The sequence below is a fragment of the Miniopterus schreibersii genome (assembly GCF_964146895.1).
Source record: "Miniopterus schreibersii genome assembly, chromosome: 4".
In the NCBI taxonomy this organism is placed as follows: Eukaryota; Metazoa; Chordata; class Mammalia; order Chiroptera; family Miniopteridae; genus Miniopterus; species Miniopterus schreibersii.
This window is the reverse complement of record NC_138105.1, coordinates 21,968,493-21,990,533: the sequence shown is the minus strand read 5'-3', so window position 1 is coordinate 21,990,533 and position 22,041 is coordinate 21,968,493. Positions and strand designations below refer to the sequence as shown.

The window sequence follows — 22,041 nt, the reverse complement described above, 5'->3', positions numbered from 1 at the left end:
CCCTGCTGGGTCTCGAGACCGTTGTCCCTGCTACACAGCTGCCTGATAGGGAAACCCTGGCTGCACTGGGCTGTCACACAATAATCATAAACAATGATCTGGAAGCATCCCAAAGGCAACATAAGTCACTGGTGACTGCAGGTGGGGACCCACATGTGGTACACAGGCAGAGGCCACCCTTAAGCAAAAACTGGAAACAGTTGCTGCTATGAGAAGAAAGTACATTAAAAGCATGCCACAGTGTAAATTATGTCACAGTGTAAAGACAAGGAAAATAAGACGCAGAGAGAAGCTGGCAGTTATAATAATGGTAATAGCCAACAGCTAAGCACTTGCTATAAGCCACGCACTGAGTAGACACTTCCTGTGGATTATCTCCTGCAGTTGTTTCCTATCAGGTAACATGAGTCTCATGCCCATCTCTAATGAGACAGAGGCTGAGAGAGGTTAAGTAGCACGCCAAAGGTAACACAGCAAGTGAGCGGAGAGCTGGAATAAGATCCTGGACAGAACAGCCACCGCAAAACCCCAGGTGCTACCCAGGAAAGGACAGCACCTCAAGGCAGGGGGAGGGAGGAAGCCCATAGGCCAGATGGCCCCCCCTGGTTTCAGTGTTTATAGTGATTCCACTTCTGCTCTGAGCCCCTCCCCGCCCTCCTCTACCTCCTCTTCACAATGCAAACTGAAGAAGCCCCTGTTTGCACTCATCTACTGCTGGTCCTAAGAGCCTGGAGCATCAGGTTGCAGGTTGCAGGTTCCGGGGTTGGCTTGCGTCCACCCGAGGTAGTTTGAGGTGAGTTTGAGTTTACTGACCAGCGCTGCAGGCTTCCTGCAGGGTTGGACTGCTTTGCCTTTCAGAGTAGGGGAGGTTCTTGCATTAACTCTCGCAACACCTTGAAAACTATGGCCTCCCTTCCTCCTCTGTGGCTTTTCTCTGCCATAAAATGAAAAGCAGATTGTCTCGCTGACTGGCAGCTCGGCTCGAAGCAGGCCCTCCATCCTAGCAGGCCCTGCATCCGAGGTGTGTGAGGGGAAGCACAGTGTGCTCAGGGAATCGTGGCCATCTGCTTCCCATTGACCACAGCGGGCCGTGGGCAGACAATGGGCCAGTGTGCAGCCTGCACCGGAGCATCTGCATCGGTGACCCCGGGCCTGCTGCCTGGCAGGCTGGGGAGGAGCCCATAGGCTGGGAGCTTGTTTCCTAGAGTGTGGGGGTGGTTCCCCTCACTTGGCCATTCCTTCTTCCTTTTCTTCCTAGAAAGATGGGTTTCAGCTGTTTCCCCAAGAGCCCTGATCGCCCCTTTGTAAAGTGATATTTATTGTGTGTCTTTTAACATTATAAATGTAATCTACATTCGATGAAGAAAACCTAGAGGAGTAAAAGAAGTAAAAGCTCGTGGCAGCCTCCCCACCAAGGGTTTCAGTGTGTGTTCTGTTGGGCTACTTTTCGTGAATATTTTTAGCATTATTTTTAAAAAACGAAGACCTACTGTGCAGTTCTGAGTTAGGCAGTGCACTAAATACCTTGCCTGGATGATCTCAGGCTGCATATAATACAACCCTATAAGGTAAGTGCTTTTATTAACACCATTTCTACAAACGGAGATACTGCCGTTTAGAAGGGGTGGGAAATCTGCCCAGAATGACCCGAGGTAGTTGGGGCCAGGAGTCAGTTGCAGGTTGGGTACTCCAGATTCCACAGCTCAAAACCACCTCACGGTGCACATCTGTGTGAAATGCAAGCTTGTTTGTGTCCTGTTTCTCACCAAACAGTAGATCAGAACTACTTTCCCATTCAGTCTCATGGCCTGTGTACATGACTTACAGCTGCATATATTCCACTGCATAGACTTATCTTAACCTATTCAGCCCATCCCCTGATTTGGGGTTGTTCCAAATTTTGCCATTATAATCCTGACCTGATCACTTGGTGCAGATGCCTTTAAGCCCACCTCCCACGATTGGGCAGTAGGGCGATTTCTGTGGGTGGGTGGGTGTAGCTAAGGGTTTTGAGGAGCACTTGAGGTCTTGCTCCCTGGCAAATGTCATCAGCTTGACTCAAATAAACTCTTAAGAAAGTTTAAAAAAAAAAAAAAGTTTTGAAACGTGTGAAATTGCCTTTAAGAAGAGTTATGCTTACAACACTGGGTGTTAACAGTCTTTCATCTGGCAAATTTGCAAGGAATTTAAAAAATTTATGACTCACTTTTTAAACTTTTAACTTATTTTTTTAATGATCAAACAGTGAACTATCTCATTCATTCTTTGCCCATTTTAATTTATTATTTTGTAAATTTACTGCTCCTCTTTACCCAGTTTTCTATTGCGTAATTCATTTCTAAATTGATTTGTTTATTACAATAACGATATTGATTCTTTGGCACCTGTGTTGCATGTAGCTATCTCAGTCATTTGTCTTTTTGTCTTATGATGTTTCTGCATTTCTGACAGAGGTTTAAAATGCCTGCATTGTGCAGCTGATCCATTTCTTTGTACCATCCTTTGTACAGTCCTTTTCTTTGTACCGTCTTCCTTTCACTATTTTATTTTTTCCAACTTCTGTCTCCCCAATAATATTATATAAACTTGAATATTAAATATAGATTTTTGTTCTGTTGTTTAAAATGGAACTTGTCATGATATGAACTGAAAAATCGAGATGTCAAAATGAGTAACTCACTGATCAAAGAGAATGAAATGAAGAAACCCTATCCGCTGACTACCTGGGAAAGCAAAACTGAGAGAGCCCTCGACAGTGAAACCAGGGTATAGACTAACACAGTTATTTTATTTTAGAAACATGTATAAGAGAAAGAAACTTATTTATTGTCATTTTTGGCCTGATTTTTCAAATCTGTAAGGAAGGTCTCACGATTATATAATTAATGGGATTCATAAATGTTTTCTTTAAATATCAGAAAGCATTGCTTGATTTTCCTCATGATTATTCTAAAGCTAACATTTATCACATTAAACTTCTTTAGCATAAAACTGCACCCAGTCTCCATCTTCAAGGTTAAGATACATTCTGCCACAGAATCCAGAATCCAGGGTGCCACCCTGACCTCAGCCTCTGTCCTCAGTCCCGGACCCATTTTCTTCTCAATTTCCTCATGGAAGGAATAGAAATCCTATAGGTGAGCACATTTGGGGTAGATTCTGATGTGTGTTAACCCTTAGAGATGATGTAATTTACTTACATACCTGGGCAAGAATATACGAAAGCAGAAGGAGAGCAGCAAGTGTACGTGAGGGATCCACCGTACAGCTGAGAAATACCGCAGTGTACCAGTGTCATTCAGATACTCCATTTTTCTAGCCTCTCTTCCCTCCCTCTCTCTGATCTCTTCCAGGTACCTCCATTGGCCAAACCCAGCCGCAAGCCAGAGGGCATGAGAGCCAGGCAATGTGGCCTGTAGAGGTGACAGATCCTGGGTCACAGAGCAAGGCAGAGAAAGTAGACAATGTATCTGACCGTGATGCAGACTGAGAAGAGCTGGGATAAACAATAGAAGGAAGTGAAGAAAATCACTCAAAAATGCACCATTCAGAGGTAACCTTGATTAACACTTTTGGTAGATTCCCCCGATTACTTTTTAATATGCATTACCTTTATTATTTTTTATTAATTAAATTTATTGGGGTAACATTGGTTAGTAACATTTTATAAATTTCAGGTGTACAACTTTATAATACAACATCTGTATACTCTGTTGTGTGCTGACCACCTGAAGTCTAGTCTCCTTCTGTCACCATATGCCTGAGCTCCATTACCCATTAGTCCTCCCTATCTTTCTTCCCCTCTGGTGACCACCATTCTGTTGTCTCAGTGTGCGTTACTTTTATACAGCTGGGGTCATAGTTCATATCTGCTTTTTAAGGCATAGTTAACCAAGGAACAGTTAGAGTCCAAATCAAAAGCTATTTTGATTCTGTTGATGACAGATAGTAATTACATTTGAGTGGTTTAGTGACTTTCACACACACACACACACACACACACACACACACACACACACACACGACCACTTAATGGAAGTAACTTTTTTTCCCAATGTGAATTTTTTTTAAAATATGTATTCATTGATTTCAGAGAGAGAGGAAAGGAGAGGAAGAGAGAGATAGAAACATCAGTAATGAGAGTCACTGATCAGCTGCCTCCTGCATGTCTCCTGCTGGGGATCAAGCCTGAAACCTGGGCATGTGCCCTGACAGGAACTGAACCTTGATCTCCTGGATCATAGGTCGATGCTCAACCACTGAGCCATGCTAGCAGGCCCAATGTGAACTTTTTAAATGCAGAAAATTACTACTCAGGCTTCTTGAAATGTCAGTGGTCTGTTTTCTTGCACTACACAGCTATTCTTTTGTAGACAAAATTAAGATTATTTTGTTTATTAATTTTTATTTTTTATTATTATTATTTAAATATATTTTTATTGATTTCAGAGAGAGGAAAGGAAAGGGAGGGAGAGAGATAGAAACATCAATGATGAGAGAGTCATTGATTGAGCCCGCAACCCAGGCATGTGCCCTGACCGGGAATTGAACCCCGATCACCTGGATCCTAGGTCGACGCTCAACCGCTGAGCCACGCCTGGCCGGGCTGTTTATTAATTTTTGAACCACAGTATCCTGAGTATGTGGTCGGGGTAGCAAATGAGTGATGTTCCATTTTTTCCCCAGGTCAGGCATCACTCACTGGCCCCTTCTTCTTCCCCATGGAGCTCTGATGTGACTCAGAATTCTACTCAACACAACAGTCCTCAATACAGTAGCTCTTGCAAATTGAGACTCATGGCTATCCATTATGTTTAGTAATCATTAAGAGGAGAACTACACTGCCTAATAGATTTAAGTGACCATCAACTGTGGCAGGAGGTTCCTCTTAAATTGTGGGTGAAAGATGAAAGATGAGGAATTAATTTCTTGTTGCAATAAAACTCTAGAAGCAGAAAAGCAGCTGAGGGAAATAGTGAAGGGTTAATCCTAAAGTCACGGAATTCTCCAACGAAGCAATCCAAATGGGTTTTGAGTTTGGGATCTCTATAAAAGCATTGCATACCCATAATTCCCAATTCTTATATGTTAAACTTTATGACCTCAGTCAGTAGTGTTAGTCTGTTTTGCGTCCTTGAGTATCTAAGAATGTCTGTCTAATGCCTTTACTCTGAAGGCTACAAAATTATTGGGTCCCAGTTTCCTCCCTTCAAAGCCCTCTAAAGGCAGCTCCATATAAGGTGGCAAAAGAAAAGTCTGAAGCCAACCAATTCTGATAGTCTTAGTAAGAAGTTGTTTTTTCTTTCTTGATTTTTATAAAAGTAAATTAGTCTTACAATTCCAATATTTTGCTAGAATGTGCTTTAAGTGAAGCCCTGTGTCAGGGGTCCCCAAGACCATTGCTATGTTTGGAAATTCACCAAAATGACTCACAAAACTCTGCATTAAGTATACTCGGGGCCAAGATTTATTATGGCAATGTAGTGAGGACAGACAACTGCCTTAGAAGGAAAAAGGCACACGCACAGTCCTTAGAGGAAAACAAGCCCAGGCCGCTTTATCCTGTCCTCCTCCGTAGGGGCCACACAGAGCTCACTCTTTCCCCGGCAAGGAAAATGAGACAGCATATGTGTGATGTGTCTGCCAGGGAAGCCCAGTTTTTTATTGGGGTCTGATCATATGGTCATTCTACCTAGCACATACCCAAATTCCAGACTTCCAGAAGGAAGGCAGGGGCTGGGCAGAAACCACAGTGTTTGCAAACATAGTTCAGGCACAGTTTGATAAATAATAAACTTATCATTTAGACAAGTTTTATATCAGTGTAGGGGGCCATTTACCAGTCAAGTTCCCAGACACTAGCAAGCAAATCTTCCTAAGCATAGCAATTTCAGGCCTACTTGAACTCTCCTGCATAGCCCCCTTTAAATTTTTTTTTTGCTTAAAATACTATGAGCCCTTTCAACTTGCATACTAAAGTTTTCTTGAATTATATCTTCCGTTGTTGCTTTTGTTGCAGTTGTACTAGTCCTTGGACTTGGCAGGATGGAGACGAGAACACAACCTGCTCTTATCTTCCTCATCATTTTCATCATTTTTCCCTTTTCCGAATCCCTTCGAGTCTCAAGCTTGTCCTGCACATAATTAACTCACTGTCCTATGGTGTCAACTCTGTTTCCTGTGCTCCTAAAGCAGGTGGGTTTTATTGCACTAAAAACTTTTTCATTGCAAACCTGAGTGCCTTTTTCCAGATGTCCCAGAATTATTTTCTTGTTTTCTCCCCCGCTACTCATCCTCAAACCGTGGGAGATCGGTCTAGGTCCATTAATCTTCAGAAGGGAGGTTGCAGGGGTTTATGCTTGTTGCTGCCTCTGTCATCAGGGGTGTCTGTCCAAAGCCCTGTTCAATTGTTGTCATAGATTGTGGTGCAATGTTTTCCGGTCTTGTCCTAGTGACCAGCAGGTTTTTATTTACTGAACATCTATCTGTTAATAGAAATCCTCCTTCTGCACCACTGGATAGCTAGCTCTCCAACACATTAAAGAAACAGAGTATGGGGAAAGAACCATGCCCCAGCCTGCCTGCCTCCAGGCTCTGCCATGTCTATGAAGGCTCCCTCTTGGGCTACTATGGGGCCCAGTTCCTCTACATCCACACCTCCCAGGACTTGAGGAGAGGGTACCTGTGCAGCTCAGCCCCTTGTGTTCCTAGTTTTAAGGGCTGGTTCCCTGGCACACAGAGAGAGTGGTCCTGAAAATGGCATTTTTAACCCAGTTTTTCTTGCCTGGCATTTGTATGAATATTAATCCTGACTCACAGAAGGGAGGCTCTTTTTTGTCAGTGTTGTCTTAGGTATTTTCACGAGAAGCTGGGAGCAGCTCTGTTGGAGTCTCTTCATCAAGCATCATGTTAAGACTAAAGTCCTAAGGAACCTTCTAATTAAGGGATTAGTGGGGCTCACAAAGAATAAAGCCTTGTACATGACCAATGGAGATTAACATCTCATTAGGGAGCTGGGATTGGCGCACATGGAAAATAACTCACAGTACCAGACAGTGTGTTATGATGGGTGCCCGGGGAGTGCAATGGGCTGGGGTTTAGGAGCTTGGGCTTCTTGTGCCTGCCTCCAGCATGGACTTTCTGTGTGACCTTGGACAAGGCAGAGCTCCCTTCTGGAACTCTCTTGCTTTGTTTACAAATGAAGGGATTGGTCCTGAGAGTTTCTAGTGTGCTTCCAGCTCCGACTTTCATCATCTTTTTTGGCAGCTGTGATTTGGAGGGAGTTGTGTAGAAAGGAGGGATCAGCTGATTTGGGGCTGATCAATTACCTCTAGAGGCCAAAGAAACAGAAACTAAAATACCTCCGAATGTCCAGCCTCAGTGTCGGTGTGCCCTATGTACCACCAGGAGTGCCCAACTCCAGCCTCTTCACCCCATCTCTGTCTGCTAGACGTCCTTAGACAACATGGCCTATAAGTTTTATGAGTTTGCAGCTTACAAAGGTCTCGTCAGTTTAAATCATCCTGCCCATGTGTATGTGTATGTTTAATGTAGCAGAAAGTGGATTTCAGGTTTTCAAAGTGAGAAGTCCTTCTCCCTGTTATGAGTGACTCATAGTCTAGCCATAAGGAGTTGGATGTTGCTTCATTCTGACGATGAGCCATGATCCTTTTATTAGAGTTTATACAAGGGGTCTTAGGCACAGTGACTAACTTCTGATACATCAGGGTGTGCTAAGACCTCAGGATCTGACCTGGAGCCTCCTGTGCTCCAGGTGGATTTTCCATGGTCTGTGTGAGTATGGCAGGCGGAGGTGAGTCAGTGCTGAAGGTGAAGAGCAGGGGGGCATTCTGCTGTCTGATGAGGCTCGCCTGATTGGTGAGCCCCTTGGGGCAATGGGATGGAAGCCCAGAACTCAGGGACTCCTGTGGGGACACTGTTGGCCGGCCGGCCTCCTGAGCACTCGGTGGGCAGAAGGCCCCGCTACCCAATACTCTGTCTCATTTGTCATCTCCTTACCTCAAGCCAGGATTGGAGGGGCGGTTAGCTAATTTTACAGATTATAAAACACTGGCAAAAACAGATATGCAGTTAATGCAAAATCCACTTGAGGGCATAGATAATCTAACTGGCTGATGACACGCAAACAGAATCATCACAGTCTCCCAAGTACCTGGTGTTCCAGCTTTCCCTTCTTTCAGGACAAGCTGCTCATACATGGGCCTTTCACATATACCCATACTTTAGGGAGAGAGAAGAATGAGGAGAATTGCTCTTGTAATTATTACCTGTGAGGTGTTGCAAGAGGGGAAAAGATACACATCCCAAAAGATGCTCCTCTGTGGCTTCCCCTGGCTTCACTGCCCGAATGTCTGTGCCAACAGAAGGATCATGCTCTCTTCTTCGTTTCCCCAGCAGATCACACACTTCCCGCATTGTCTTTATTTGTCTGTGTCTGTCTCTCCCATCAGTCTGCACTTCTGGAGGTTTAGAGTCGCATCCAGTTACCGCCTTAGAGCTTCTGCGGAGTATGTGCTCAACAGTGATTTGTTAAGCCAGATAAATAAGTCAGCTCTAGGCTTCGCTAAAGAGCCCAGAGGATGACATTCCCCAGAAGACAAACTGCATCTGTCATCCAAAACAGCCTGTGAGCATTCAATTTGTGTAATTGATAAATATTTATTGAGTACCTACTATGTGCCAGGTATTCTTTTAGATATTGGGGATATAGCAGCGAACAAGACAGATAAGATTCCAACTCACAAGGAGTTTAAATATAATGAGAGACAGATAATAGGCAACGAACAAAACCAACCAAATAGCAGTTACAGGAATGAAAATAGGACGGTAGAGAGTGATTGGGCCCAGGGAAGAGCTATCTCCTTTAAAGTGAGATCTGAGGTCAAAAAGGAGTGAGATGGAGCTCAGTTGGCGTGGCTCAGCGGTTGAGCATCAACCTGGGACCCAGGAGATCGCAGTTTGATTCCTGGTTGAGGCACGTGCCCGGGTTGCAAGCTCGATCCCCCACGGGGGTTGTGCAGGAGGCAGCCAATCAATGACTTTCCCATCATTCATGTTTCTATCTTTCTCTCTCCCTCTCCCTTCCTCTCTCTGAAATCAATTTTAAAAAATGTATATTTTTTTAAAAAAGTGAGACGGAGGAAAGAGCATTCCAGGTGAAGGAGAGCTAAACTTGGCCTGTTAAAGAAACAGGCAGAAATCTAGAAAGGCTGAAGAGCACAGAGTGGGAATGGGGAGTGGATGGCATGAGACTGAAGAGGTGAGAGGCTGGAACAGGCCACACAGTGCTCTGAGTGCAGTGTGAAGACCCTGAGGTGCTTTGGGCCGCCGGGGAGGGCGGGACAAGTCTCTTTGTAGAGGCATTTTGAAAAGACCTCATGATCAGTCCAGGGTCTCATCCTTCTACGCAAATTAATTTCAAAATAACTCAAATATTTTATTTTTACTCTTTGAAAATTTTGAAAGGGGTCTAAGTACATGCACCACAGCAATTCTGTACATGTGCCTTACAGTTCGCAACTACTCCAGCACATCTCTCTTCCAAATCTTCCCCTTGCCCAAACTCCTAACCCTAAACCTGTATGGCTCTTCTTCTTCTTACTCCCCCTCCCCCCAGTAATTTGTTATCTAGATTTGTGCTGTCCGCTATGGAAGCCACCAGCTGTATGTCGCTATTAAGCATTTGAAATTTGGCTAGTGAAATAAATGAGATGTGCTTTAAGTGTAAAATACACACTGGATTTTGAAGACTTGTTATAAAAAATGTAAACTAATAATTTTAAATTTTTAAATGTGTTTTTATTGATTTCAGAGAGAGAGAGAGAGAAACATCAATTGCCTCCAGCATGCCCCCTACTGGGGACTGAGCCCACAACCCAGGCATGTGCCCTGAAGACAGGGAATTGAACCAGCGGTGACCTCCTTGTACAACGGGCCACGTTCAACCAACCAAGCCACACTGGCTGGGGCTAAACTAACACTTTTATATGGATCACATGTTGCAATGGTAATGTTTTAAATATATTGGGTAAAAATATATATTTAAGATTAATTTTGCCTGTTTCTTTTTACTTTTTTAATATGGCTACTAGAAAATTTAAAATTACGTTTGTATTCAGTATTGGACAGCACTGAGTCAGACTAAGGAAGACTTCCTAGTTTTCTCCTTTCCTCCTGCTGCTGTGGTTCTTTTTTCCTCCATCTGATGTCTTGATTCCAAACCACAAAAATTCCAATAAATGGTCTGGCAGAAATGAAACTCTCCCCAGATGGGGATGGCAAAAGGCAAAGAAAAGATCTAGATACAAAATCCATTAATCATTTTTGTTTCGTCACACGTATGTTAAATAGTGCTTGGATTAAAATCGACATTTTACGAAATAGCTAACTTCACTCTCTTCTGAAATCGCCATCATAAAGCTCTACCACACAGAAAACAACATTGAATGGAGGAACGACAGTGATTTTTTTCCCCATGAAACTCTCAGAAGTCCACACTTTACTCTGGAGTCTAAATATTTCATTCATGACGGAGCTCACCTCTAATGTTCATTCTTTCCTGGCTCTGCCACGATCCCATACGTCTTAGTTGACACAGCTCACATAAGACAATTAGCTCTTTTTATCTCAAGTGGGCAGGCAACATTTTCCTATTTTGTTTTTCTTCACTTAGATAAATGTCTGGTTCCCAATCCATCATCACAGATAACTTGAGGCTGCCATTTATTCTTCACTCCAGGGAGACTGTCCCGGGGCCTGAAAGCTGCCGCCATGACTCACACCACACATAAAATGTGTCTGGGTGTTTGGGAAAACAGCCAGAGCATTACTTAATCCAACCTTGTGATAAGAGACATAAAGTAGTCGGGAGTACAATAAGAGGATTTGTTCTAAGCTTTGAAATATTTTCTATCTGATTATCTTTTAAATCTTTTTTTAGGTTGAGAAGCAATGCACAGTGACAGCTATAACAGGAAACTCACTCCCACATCTAAGTGTTCACCTGTGAAAACGAGGAACGTGGGCTGAGCCGATGCACTTGAAACAAACCAGCGCTGAGGAACGAGGGGGTCTCTGACTTGACAGTTGTGCCCAGGTCAGTAAGGGAGCAACTTACTCTGGGTGGTCGTAGCCAAAGACTTAAAAGCTTTTCATTGTTATCAGCCTGTGGTTTGGAAAATTAGAAACTCCAAAAATGGTTTCCTAGACCCTCCTGGGCCTCAGGGAGGGTAAGGACTCTCTCCATTATTCAGTCTCTTCTTTCTACAATGCCACTGGCTTTGCCTGGTACACAAAGAGCACACATACGCAATTTAGGATTTCTTAGTATTTGCTGTGGTTTTGTATATTTAATATCTCAGACAATTGCTTGTTCATGGTAACTGAGGAAGAGGAAGTAGAGTATTGTGTAAGTAACAGAATCTCGAGAATTAACGCTGATAGTTGGTAAGCCATTTCCTCTTCTTACTATAAGTGTCTAATTCATGCCTTTCCTGATAAATAGCAAAGTTGCAGTTCTCATCAGAAATTTTGAACTCTAAGTATAAATCTCTGAGTGCCGTTGAAGTGGCATTTTCTGAAAGAATTTTGGAAATGGGCAGTTCAGACTTTAGGTGTTTGATGACTGTGTTATCTCTGGAGGGATGACCATCATGCAGGCGTGTGCAAACAAAATGTCTTGATGTTTGAGCCAGAGAGCTCAGCTTTTTCTCCTCTGGGCTGAAGTTCCTGTGTGAGAGGAAGGCCTCACATCAGAGTGGAAGCTGTACAGCATGTGGAAACATTTGTGGAAACATAAGCACTTAAAGAGAAGTTGGAGGACAGCAGCTTCACCTAGCCCTGGCCAGGGGCGGGCGTCATGCATCACCAAGTCCCGGGATACAAGCAGCCTTCAAATGTCCCTTTCCCCATCCCTCCCTCTCTGCAGTGCCTGTCCTCAGCCAGTGTAATAGACACTGTATATTCTTAAAGATCTCCTCGAGACACCACCTAGCAGCTCCTGCCACCCATTCCAGTCCTAACAGTCACAAGATTCTTTTAAGCGTGTCATATAAATTTGCCCTGCTCTGACCTGGGGCCCTGTGGGGGTGCTTGCTGCTTTAACGTTACTTGTCTAGGTGAGAGACAGAGGGACTGCCTTGTTTCTGTCTCTGTTAAATATCCTTCCTCTTAAGTTCTATGTACTAAGAAAGCAACAGTTTCTAAAATTTCACATGAGAGCTATGGTTTGGTGCAAAGAAGCACCAATAATGCAAAAAATTGCTGACTCTTTCATAAATCCCACCATAGACCTGTAATATAACCGTGTAAATACAAATCCTGATCTCAGAGGAAAAAACGGACTTTGAATGTGACCCATACTGATACTTATCAGAACCCTGTCTGAACTATGGGCTGGCAGAGCCACAGGAAGAGTGGATACCAAATCACTCACTCAGATATCTGTACCCCATGCTCACTGCAGCATTATTTATAACAGCCAGGACATGGAAGCAGCCTAAGTGTCCATCAATAGATGAATGAAGAAAATGTCATGTGCATGCATATACACACAATGAAATATTACTCAGAAAAAAGAAGGGGATCCTACCATATGTGACAAGGACAGACCTTGAGGACATGAGGCTAAGTAAAACAAGTCAGACCGAGAAAGATAAATACTGCAAGGAGGAGGCCAAAGTGGGTGAAGGGGTCAAAAGGCACGAACTTCAGCTATAAAATAACTAAGTCTTGGGGATGTAATGTCCAGTGTGGTGACTATAGTTAATGATGCTGTGTTGTTGCGTAGATGAAAGTTGCTAAGGGAGTAGATCTTAAAGGTTCTCATCACAAGAAAAAAGACGTGTAACTATGTGTGGTGACGGATGGTAACTGAATTTATTATGGCAATCATCTCACTATAGCAAGTCATTATGTTAGAGACCTAAATACAGTGCTATGTGTCAGTGATATCTCAACTAAAATAAAAGGGGATGCCTGGCAAGGGCAGGAGGTGACCATGAGGAAGGCCACCACACTAAGGACTGCAGCTGGGAGTCTGGATCCCTGGGGAGGAAGGCACTTGGGTGGCAGTGATGGTGTGGGGAGTTCTCCCTATATCCTGTTGCTAGATATTAAATAGCCTGAATTTAATGAGAGTGAATTGGTAAATGATTCTCGTAGCATGAAGGGAAAATGGAGGATTCCAAGCCCCAATGGTGGTGCGTGTCTCTGCATTAAAAGAACATTTATCGTGGGTTTGAATTGAGGTCAGGCTCAGGCTGCCAGAGGGAGATGGAAAGAGCAGTTGGAGAACATTGCCTTTGAAGTATGGTGCTCAGGGTTTTGCTGGCTGTGGAACAAACCTATCCTGTGCCACCCAGAGGAAGGCTATTATTTAGAAGGGAGGACCCACATTTGAAGCTCTGTATTAACATTGCTACACATGATAGGAAACTTGTTGTTTCCAGGCAAATTTTATGTTGCAGAAACCAAAGAAAATTGCCTAATGTGGGTTTTTCCCACTCCCCTTAGAGTAGTAATTTAAAATAGCTTTAATTTAATAAAACAAATTGGTGAGCCAGATAACTCCCAGGGGTAGTGGAGGTGGTCTGCAGCCCTGCCTGAATTTACCAGGCTCTGGAGTTTCCTGGGCCAGCCCTCTGCCTGGGGAAGGAGAAGGGCGGTGTGTGTGTGTGTGTGTGTGTGTGTGTGTGTAGAGCTCTTCTGTGCCAAGACATGTGGTTGGGGGAGCCTTTGGAGAAAAGGCTGGGATGAGTAGTCAGGGTCTGGCTTAGGGTGGGAAAGGTCTTTGGCCACCCAGGCAGCCCAGGTGAAGAGCGCAGCATGCACCTGGGAGTGGGGGACCTGGGGCCTGACGAACTACTGCAGATGTGTCTGTATCCATGGCTCTCAGCTTTGGCCACACACAGAAATCACCTGGGGAGCTTATAAACTGCTGCTTGGACAACCATAGGACCAGGGTTCTGGTTTCATTGGTCTGAGGTGTGGTCTAAGCATCAGGATTTGTGTAAACCTCCCCGTGATCAGTGATTCTAAGATGCTGCCAATGTCAGAACCACTGTTTGTAGCAGATTCTTACTGGGTAGGTGGGGCCTGTTCTAGAGGCCATGCCAGTGATTCTGGTCCATGGACCACTCTTTGAGTAGCAAGGGCCTATAGGACTTGGCCATGCCACGTCAGCGGAGCACCTGCCTGCAATTTGACCTTTCTAGGGGGGAAAACTCTAGAAAACTTTTGACTTATTTCATCTGGTATGCCCTGGGATGCTAGGCCCCTGCTGAAAGAAGGCAGCCTCATACACTAGTGGTCGCTGACCTTCAGGGACAAATGGGAACTTTAAATTGAAATAGATATACCCCAGGGTCTATAGGAAAACCTTCCAAGGGGCGTGGGCATGCATTGTTTCTACCAGAATCAGTCTTCTCAGCTTTCACTCGTGCGCTCTCCTACAGCGGGTCTGCCTGAGAGCTCTCCTCCTTGATGCTGGCTGGCCTGGCCCACCCCCCCTTCCCAATCTTCACACGCTTTGCAAAAGCAAATTTTCCTCTCATCTGGTTTACCATGGGGCATTGTGCCAGGATACCTAACAAAGGACAACCGGAAAATGCAGGCTCCTGAGACCCAAGCAAGAAGGAGTGAAGGTGCCCTGGCTTGTGTGGCTCAGTTGGGCGCCATCCCGTGCACCCAAAGGTTGCTGGTTCAATTCCGTCGAGCACGTGCCCCGTTGCAGGCTCAATCCCCAGTAGGGGGCATGCAGGAGGCAGCCAAATCGATGTTCCACTCTCACATTGATGTCTGTCTGTCTGTCTCTCTCTCTCTCAAAAATCTATAACAATATTTTTTAAAAAAAGAAGCAGTAGCCTTGGCCAGGTAGCTCAGTTGGTTAGAGTGTCATCCTGCTATGCCAAGGTTACGGGTTCAGTCTCTGGTCAGGGCGCATACAAGAATCAACCAATGAGTGCATAAATAAGTGGAACAACAGATCCATGTTCCTCTCTCTCCTCTCTCTCCCTTCCTCTCTCTCTAAAATCGATCAATAATTTTATTTTTATTTTTTAAAGCAGTGAAGGTGTTACACTTGGTTTATAGGGCACAGAGCCTTATCTGTCTTTGCTAGAATTAGAATTCACGAGAGAGATGGTTGTCAGGAAGGCAGGTAGTAATATGTTTATTTGAATTAAAAAATGAAATCATACTTTTCTGACCAAAAGTATGTTTGCTTTAGCTAATGTTGACAGCGAGGGCTGACTTCACAATTAGATCATATAATAATAATAATAATAATGTTAAAATAGCAAACACTTATATAGCGATATGGACTAGTCACTGTTCTAAACACTTTACATGAATTAACTCATGTAATCTTCCCAACAGCCTTGTTATCATTTCTAATTTATAGAGAACATTGACATATAAGAGGTTAAGTAACTTGCCCAAGGTCCCATGGCTAGTAAGGGGTAGAGCTGATATATAGCAGATATTTTCTATAAATTGAATGAACTAAGTCTACTATTCCAATATTTTGAAAAAATATGTAATGTGTATATTCAAAATACAGTACTCTGGCATCTTCAGCAGCTATGTAAACATATGGTAAAAATATTTAAATATCAACTTTAAAATTTGGCTTGGTGACTATGCGGTCTTGTCCCAATCCTACCCTTTCTGAGGTTCAGTCCCTCATCTGTAAAAACAGGGACAACCATCTCTGCTCTGCAGGGTTGTCAAAAGATCAGACGAGAGAGCCAAAGAAGTGTCCTGGCCTGCAGCCAGCTCTGGGTGAAGGACAGATATTATTAACGTGGTTGGCGTCTGGAGAGCCATCTTGGCATGTGGTAGGAGCTCCTTGAATGTGAGCAACCTTTCCACTTATTAATGATTCCCAGATTTATTCGCATGGAAGCCCAGACATCTCCTGGGGGTCGTAGCACGATGCAGCTATGTTTCACGCCTCCTACCGCCTTCCCTTTTCAAACTTCTTCAAAGAAGACCTCACAAAGCACCTCCTGCAACATGCCTTCCCCAGTAATAATGCTTCACACTGACCATTCTCTTCTTTGACCATCTGACTGGCTCAAGCCAGGTACTCCATCAATAAGTTAATGAATCAGTGAATGAATAACTGCTGGGAATAAGGGAGTGAATAAGGCAGGCATTCCTCCTGCCCTCCCCAAGGTGCAACCTAGACATCACCAGCCAGTTACAACCTGACACGGCAGTGCAAGCCCAGAGGAAGGGCATCACGAAGGGAAGGCTTCCTGGAGGAAGTGTTGTCTGAACAAAATCAAATGGACAAGTGGAAGCCAGCCAGCAGGGACAGTGCTTTCGTTGGGCCTGAAGATGAGAAAGAGCATGCTGGATCCTAAGAGCAGAAAAGATCTTAGTAAACTTGGCCACAGAGATGAAGGTTTCCCGCTCTTGACTTGATTTCTTGCCTTTTGTTGGCCTCCAGATGATGGTATGCTTCTGGAAAACACAAAGACTCTTCTACATCTTTTGTGTTTACCCCCATATTTGCCCAACCAGGCAACACCCACAACTGACACTTTAATATATGCTCACTGGGTGTTGAACTTAGTAGAAAAGGAGGCCTCCTAGAACATCTCTGGAGCTCATTTCATACATCCCTGAGTCTGGGCAGCAATGCATGGAATCTGTCTAGCCAGGAAAGGGGCGACAGAACCTGATCTATTGGCCCCCGAGACATGAAGCCCTAGGAAACCATGCTCTGAAATATGTTATCACACATTGTTCCAAAATCAGGATTTTGTAGGAGCATTTCACCTGCAAGGGGTGTGCACACCCAGTGGCCCTGGGGCTATGGGCCCAGGTGATGGGTGAAACATGTGGCTTGTCTCAGTCTGCCTTTCCCATCCGAGACAGAAGAAGGGCACAGAGTCAGTGGCAGGGATGGAAGAGCAGGACTGTCCCTGGCACAGCAGGCCCTGTCACCAGCAGACAGACTCAGCTTTTCTTGTTTCCCCAAAGTGGCCCTGGCCAGCTATAAGCTCCCCTTTCCTTCCTCCCTCCCTCACACCCTTCAGGGCTTTCTGTTCAAGTCTGCAAAATTAACTCCTGCAAATGACTCAGGGAAACAAGTTCTGGCCACTGACAAATCAAAACCAACTGAGATCAGACATATCTTTTGAGACATGAAAGCAAACATCTTCTGGGCTCTTTCAGAGCATTCCCAGTTGCGGGATTTTCCTGGAAATCCACAAGTAAGTGCTGCTCGTGTTCTAGGAAGCAATGAAATTCACTTACAGGTGACTCCAAGGTAGTCAGTGACACCACCGCCCAGGCAAAGGGACTCTCTCTCCTTCTGCTGGAGAAGACCACACTTATGTCAAACTAATCTATATGTTTCCATTTCTAAAAATTCAGTTGATTTTCCCTGTGGTTGTGATGAGCATGTGAGCCAGCAAATAAAAATCAGCAGATGAAGGAGACTCTCCCAAAAGTCATGAGAACTGAAGCAGCATGTGAGTCCTTGGGCCACTCACAGATAACTGGCACAGTGACCGAGGTATGAGCTGCAGAACAAGGTTCCCATACATGGAGACTGGCACTGGAACCATGGCAGGGCCTGCCATTCTACGAGCACCTCTTGCTACTGAGAAAAGTCTGGGCTGTCCTTCATGAGTCCTTTAATGTGAGCATTTTCCAGGATGGCTTCCCTGACAGATCTCATCTGACCGCAGTCCCTCCTCTGGTTCTGTTTCTCTCCATGTCAGATCCTAAGCGCCCTGATGTCAGGAACAACCCATTTCTCACCTCTCCTCTCAGGAACTATAGGGGAAGCATTTGGTCAATGGTAAGGACAGAGTCCCAGGCTAATAACCATACAAGTACCATTGCCTTGGTATGAGATGTTGGACCCCAAGCCCAGCCCCCATCTCTCTCCATTGTTTAGGTTACTGACAGAAGTATGCAGTTTTCCCCAGCCTTTTTCGGGAGACACCTTGCACTGAGGTTCTTATATTTGGCGGTAATCAACTCCATGGTCTATGCCAGGTAAACACACAACAGGAGCTGTGCTTCCAGCCAAGTGAGTCCTCAGAAATGAAAACACAAACAGGCTGTTCTGCTGGGACCGGTAGCTGCCTGCTGTTAGCTGGGGAGGAAGGACTTTCATTAGTTATTGTCACCAAGCTGACACTGTGCCAACCCCCACATCTGGAAATAGTTATAAAGAAAGAAGAGGCATGAAAGCCCAGGCCTCATGACCCTCAGTCTTCCTTTCTGCTGCTTTATTTATTAGCTTACTGGTTTGGAGTGATCAACCCCCATCCCCAGTATAAGTTATAGGAGCCAAACTTAAAAAGAGGCCACGACTATCAGCATTCTCTATGAAAAGAGGCCAAAGTCTTATTTATGGGGTCTTGAATGAACTTTATATCTAAACAAACCTGTTTTTGAAGTTGCATATTGTGTTGGACTTTAATCACCACGCCAAGCTCTGCCTTTGTAAGCGCTGCCTTGAGCCCTGTGCTCCTCCGCACTTGGCAGCACTCGGCCACATCTGTCTCAAGGATGCCATAGGATTTGCACTTATTGGATTTGGACACACAGATGCAGTCTGCTGTTTGCACACCACACACACACACACACACACAGGCGTGTTGCTGCTTCTCTAAACTGCAAGCGACTAGAAATCTGGAAGGAGCCTGAACGTGTTTGTGTGGCACCAGGATAATGTGCCCGAATTGCTGATGAAATAGATTCCACAGGGCCCAGGGGCCCGCTCAAGGGCTTGCTGGTTTCGGAGTTTGGAAGGTGCCCACAGAGAAGATTTCAGTCTATTTTTAAGAAGAACCAAAAATCAAGCCTTAGGATGGTTAGTAGATTTCTGTACAGTGAAGGGGGGAAAAAAAGATTGATCCTAAATAGAGTAATCAGAATGGCATTTTCCTTGGCCATTAAGAATGGGTGCACAGAGAGCAATTCTTTTGGGCTCTTGTGTCTTGGGAACTGCATAAAGCACTAACGAGAACCAGAAGCCCAGGCCAGCAGCCTGTCTCCGGTTTCTGGTTGATGAGTTGCAGTCTACCTTGCTGACTTGGCTTCCCTCTCAACCAGATGATGAATCACCTCTTCTGGGAAGGATCCCGACCCCCCTGCTGCTCTCTCTACTCTTCCCTACCTCTACCCGACCCCCACTGTGTGGTTGGTTACTTCCCTTTGGAGTTCCTTTTGCACAGAGCCCTGTATTAGGCACTAATTTCATTGTATGTGCGCCTGGTTCCCCCACCAGACTGTCTCAGGCCAGAGAATGACTGACTCATCTCTAGAACCGCAGCCTGCAGCCCACTGCGGGGCTTGCTACGTGAGTTCAGTGTTTGAACCATCCGTGCAGATCCACTCCCCGAAGCAAGCCGGTTGTCCATACAGTGTCAGTAGTAGTTTTTCTAATGGTATAGAGCAATCGGATTAACCAAAACTCTAGTTCAGCTGTGATTTCAGAAATGTAGGCAAATCTTTTCTATGGACCCAGCGGATTTTATTTCTTTTGTTGCCCTGGGATTTTGTTGTATTAAATGTTAACTAAGATGTCCATGCTATTAGTTTGAGGAATTCTCAGGCACAGATAATTAACGTTTGATCAGTAATTAAATAGGGATAAAAGAAAAGGTGTTTTTTTTTTATGGGCCTTGCTGAAGTGTTGTCACCTGTGGGGCTGTGCCAAGCACCAAAAAAAATTACTCTTCGCTTATTATTTTACATACAATAGTCGCCCCACACTCATCGGCGGCTTCACTTTCCGCAGTTTCCATTACCCGCAGTCTGAAAATATTAAATGGAAAATTCCAGAAATAAATCATTCTTAAGTTTTAAATTGTGTGCTGTTCTGAGCAGTGTGATGAAATCTCACTATTTCATCTCACTATGTGCCATCCTGCTTCGTCCCACCTGGGACATCGTGAGTCATCCCTGTGTCCAGCTTGCCCACGTTGTATACACTACCCACCCGGCAGTCACCTAGTAGCTGTCTTTGTTATCCAATCAACTGTTGCTGTATCACAGGGATTGAGTCCATGTCACCCTTATTTCACTTCATACTGGCCCCAAAGCACAGGAGCAGTGATGCTGGCAATTAGGATATACCAAGGAGAAGCCTTAGAGTGCTTTTGTTATGTGAAAAGATGAAAGTTTTCAACTAAATAAGGCAGTTTATCATCTCACATTATCATAAGAGAGTGTCTTCACTACAATAAGACATCTTGAGAGTGAGAAAGACCACATTTACGTAACTTTTATTATAGCATATTGTTATAATTGTTCTATTTTATTATTAGTTGTTGTTAATCTCTTGCTGTGCCCAATTTGTAAGTTAAACTTTATTGTAGGTATGTATAGGAAAGAAACAGCACATACAGGGTTTGGTCCTATCTGTGGCTTCAGGCATCCTCTGCGGGTCTTGGAATGTATCCCCGTGGATAAGGGGGACCACTGTACTTTTATGGTGCTCTAAGAGAAATAATGACTGCTTCATAGATATTGGTCCATCCCCCATGTGAAATATTTTAGGAAAGAAAATGCTCCATCTTGCCAACCCAAGAGTCACACAGAGGTCATTGTTGAGTTGCAGATGGCTGCAAAGAGGGGTCTAGGTACTTAAGGTGGGAGCATGGGATCTTGCCAGCGCCTGCCTCAGTATGTTACGAATCTCACATGTACAGAGACCATACATTAGCACCTGGAGCCTAGAGGACATGTCATAGTAAATTGGGGTGCAGCTGGGGAATGTTCCCTTTGGGCGGCCCCAGGGAGCCAATGTCAGTGCTGCAGGCTCCCTGAGGTGTCTACCCAGACACCAGGAAAAACACAGGATGTGCTCTCCAGAAATTCAGCTAGAAATTCATACTAGTGTGGCATTTTTATTTAACTCAAATTCTGGAGACTTTATCAGAGGCGGATGCTGCCATGGGATGATTTGGCAGAGACCGAAAGTCAATGCCGCAGGGCAGCCGTAGCTCTAGGCTGGCAACCCCGCCCTGCGCCTGGGAAGCGCTGGCTCCCTAGATTCACGCAGCCCACGCGGCGCTCTTTTTGATGCTGGGAGTGCCCCCCAGCAAGGCTGTTGAGGATTGCTAAACAATTCTAGCTGATCCACTCAAAGGACACTGACTCATGGTGAAAGTAACTAGCGCCTTGGGCAGCTCAGTTCCCCTGCCTGTGTGGAGTCGGAGAGGAGTGGCCCTGCGCCTGCGCCGGCACTTTTCTCACCCAGGCTGCCTCATTCAGCACAGGGCAGCTGGGGACTTGCAGGGGGTTGCTCAATGAACATCTGTGCAAGGGAGAGAAGGTTCCAGGGCTCTCAAAACATGTGCAACTACACTATTCAGGAGAGAGGGACAGTGCCATGGAATCAGCAGGGCAGGTGCCGGGAGCCCGGCTGTCCCCATGCAAACGCTGACTCTTCTGCGTCCTAGCTTTGTCACCACTCTGACAAGTTCCTTCACCTCAGTGGGCCTTGCTTCCTCATCTGTAAAACAGAAAAAATAACAATACTCGACCCATAGGATTATTTTAAGGATGAAATCACTGAAGGTATGGAAAGTACTTAGGATAGTCCCTGCCGCTGGTGAGCTATAATTATGCTTTCATAGGCTAGTATTCTGTGTGTACACACGCATGCACATACCCGCTTTCCTCCTCTGACCGCTTCCCCCAGTCACTCTCCAGTCCACAGCCTTTCCTAGACACAGCCTCAACTGGGGAACCCTCAGAGGCTCATCCCTGCTTTGCTGTCTTTAGAAGCAGCCGTCGCAGCCCCTTTATGTGCCTCCTCTCATCATAGCATTTACCCCGCTCATGACCTGATGAACTAGGAGGGCCCCGATGGAAGATAAGCTTCAGGAAGAGAACTGCTTACTGGGAAAGGCTGGGCAGGGGGTGTTGCAGCCAGCTGATGCCGGCGGGTGTGCCCTTGAGCCCTGTCCTCTGGAATGGGCCCAGCCTGACTGCTGGGGCTAGGGAGCAGTGGGGGGGGGGGGAGGTAGTGGAGGTTCCAGGGAA

The 22,041-nt window shown here is 45.1% G+C and overlaps 1 protein-coding gene across 2 annotated transcripts in view; it reads left to right on the top strand.

The window, feature by feature from the left end:
* Positions 1–22,041, top strand: part of LOC308556100 (F-box/LRR-repeat protein 21) — an 89,053-nt gene that overhangs the window by 59,251 nt on the left and 7,761 nt on the right. Inside the window, exons 9-12 of one of the 2 annotated variants that reach the window (XM_081135184.1) lie at positions 3,354–3,553; positions 6,020–6,195; positions 9,835–10,032; positions 10,967–11,116. In XM_081135184.1, coding sequence (XP_080991310.1) covers positions 3,354–3,490 — 137 coding nt within the window. In that variant the 3' untranslated portion in view covers positions 3,491–3,553; positions 6,020–6,195; positions 9,835–10,032; positions 10,967–11,116. Of the gene's footprint in view, positions 1–3,353; positions 3,554–6,019; positions 6,196–9,834; positions 10,033–10,966; positions 11,117–22,041 lie in introns of those variants that run through there. The other variant, XM_081135185.1, reaches the window with a different exon arrangement.